The sequence below is a fragment of the Hevea brasiliensis genome, chromosome 3, assembly GCF_030052815.1.
Source record: "Hevea brasiliensis isolate MT/VB/25A 57/8 chromosome 3, ASM3005281v1, whole genome shotgun sequence".
In the NCBI taxonomy this organism is placed as follows: Eukaryota; Viridiplantae; Streptophyta; class Magnoliopsida; order Malpighiales; family Euphorbiaceae; genus Hevea; species Hevea brasiliensis.
The window spans coordinates 7,185,922-7,188,395 of NC_079495.1; the positions used below are offsets into that span (position 1 = coordinate 7,185,922).

Sequence of the window (2,474 nt, forward strand, 5' to 3'; positions counted from 1 at the left end):
AAGTTAAGTCTAGGAGTGCTTGGCGCACCTTGGTCAAAAGATATTGAAATGTGGTTCCCCACATTTTTATATAGTATTAATCATTGTATATAATAATAAATATTAGCAGATAAAGTGTATATTTACTCCTTAAACCTAAGATAAATTTCCAACTGGTACTTTAACTAATATTTTAAATCCCCATTGCCCATAAAGAGAGCACTAGACAAAACACTAACAATGGAAAGAAACTTATATTAAGAAAAACACTTTATCAAGCATCCATTTGTTCTTCTTAAAGAATCTCAAGCACCAAATGACTTAAAAATTGTTGCACTAGGTGCAATATGAGCCTCAATTCTTCACTTTCTTTCAAATAAGAACATGTAATGATCCTGATTCTGCGTTCAAACTTTGCTGCAAGTCCTACAAGTTATTCTCAGCTGCTGCAATTGCATGGTTTTCTTGGCCTAACAAGCTGCTTATTGATCTAGCTTTCACTATGCCTAGTTTCATTTTCTTCTTTGAAATAATTAATGGTTTCTTTTCGTCATTGCCTTCTTCAACTTCGCCATCAAGTTTATTGTCTGACAAAAGATGTTTTTGTTCTTTTTCTTCTGATGATAATGAGGTTCTTGCTGGTAATGGCTGGAATGACATGACCTTCTTTGATGCGGTACTTGCCACGGCTCGGCTACGTACGCTGGTCATGCTTCTTAGCCTTCCTTTTCCCAGATGATGTTCACAAAGAGAGTATCCCACAAGGGTTTGTTGGCAACATCTCCATCCTCTCCCATTCACACGACTGCACCTCGATCCCTCCATAAGTCCACCGCCTCTAACTCTCTTTTTAACAGTACTGGTATTAGCAGCATCAATACCCTCTTTGGTTTCCTTGTCTTCTTTATCTACTACTTCTGGATTGGCATTTCGTTGCAGGCATTTCTTGTTCATTTTTGTCTTCATTTTCTTATCTTTCGCTGCTGTTGTTTCTTCTTTTGATCTTTCAAAGTTCCCTCTCCTCTTCTTTAATGGAAATGCTTTCTCTCCCTCACACCACCTCCCGACTTCTATAGTACAACCAAACAGCAACAAAAACAATAACAATAATTAAGCTTCTTGGTAGTATTTTTGTGGGATATGGAATTCACAGCTTTCTACACAATCTCTACCTTGATGGGACGAATTTGATAGTTGATGAACCACAATTTCTCTTTCAGGAACCAAGAAACTTCCCCTTCGAAAGATAAAAAGAGACCCAGAAGATGGATTTTGCACAACCACATTCATTAAATTTTACAGCAACAAGAAAACAAATGCGAATCAGTGCAAGTGTAGAGCAAGATGCGAATATTATAGGGGACCAGCATACCATGTTAAAATGCAACGCATGGGCATCTCTTCACCAACCAAAATAGAGGGAGAGAGAGAGAGAGAGAGAGAGAGAGGAAAAATTAAAAAGAAAATTACTAAGATTGGATCAGATTGGTAAGGTGAGGTTTGTAGCTAACGCCGATAAAGAACAGCTAAACAGTATTTCCACTTACAGTATTTTTATTTCTTGGTAAAATTAATTTATGGGTCTCTCCCTCTTTTCACCTTTTTTCTTATTTTTACTACAAGATTTCATGAGAGAAGAGAAGAACAAGGATTTAACTTTACGCTTTCTTTCTTACCTGGTATTATTACTCCTTTCACCTTCTACTCCTCCACCTCCTCTCTCATCTTTCTGCAACAAAACCTACAATAAAACCACAACAGATAGAGGATCCACCCAATCAGACTTGTGATTGATGCAACTCTTGTGGGTGCAAATTAACCAACAAATTAAAGTAAATCCGACAAAATGTCTTTCTAGGTCGCGTTGAGGACAAGTGCAGTCCTACAGCTATAGGCATTAGGCACCCAAGAAATTATTCAAAGAACAGAAACTATAAAAGTGTTTAATTTGCAGTTGTTAATTCACTAACCGGAAAATCTTTGGCCTCCTTCTTGAGCTCCTGAGCTCCAGAACCATCAGAGCAAGCCTGGGGGTTGCTTCCACCTCCGATCGGTTGATTTTGTTGATGAAAAGACTGAGGATCGAAAAAGGCAGGTGTGTGATCTTGTTGACGGAGATTCTGAGGTGGGTTTATGTTAAGTTGAAGTTGCACCACCGGAGAACGGCTGAAGTGGGGATCTGAGACAGGCAGTGGAGAAAGAGGAGAGAGAGGAAACGGCACCTGTCTTTTCCTAATCCTCATGAGTGCAAGAAAGATTTCTCTCTATGAACAAGATTCGATCTCAGAAGGAAAGAAAGAAAGAGAGCAAGCTAACAAAGAGCACGAGAGAAGCCGGAAGTGATCTTTCAAGGTCAGATTTCATCAGAGAGAGAGAGAGGGAGAGAGAGGGAAGCTAAGTGTGCAAAACCAAACAATACCATAACAACACCAAGACCAAGAAAAAATATTTATCCTTGAATAAGTGAGAGTTTCTCTCTCTAACTTTTATTTGTT

At 38.6% G+C, this 2,474-nt stretch overlaps 1 protein-coding gene across 1 annotated transcript; it reads right to left on the reverse strand.

The window, feature by feature from the left end:
• Positions 1-214: 214 nt before the first annotated feature.
• On the reverse strand, positions 215-2,474 carry LOC110633997 (uncharacterized). Its single transcript, XM_021782860.2, has 4 exons — positions 1,950-2,474; positions 1,656-1,720; positions 1,152-1,216; positions 215-1,049 (listed from the first exon to the last, which is right to left on the reverse strand). The coding sequence occupies exons 1-4, from the start codon at positions 2,220-2,222 to the stop codon at positions 406-408; spliced, it is 1,047 nt and encodes a 348-aa protein (XP_021638552.2). The 5' UTR covers positions 2,223-2,474; the 3' UTR covers positions 215-405.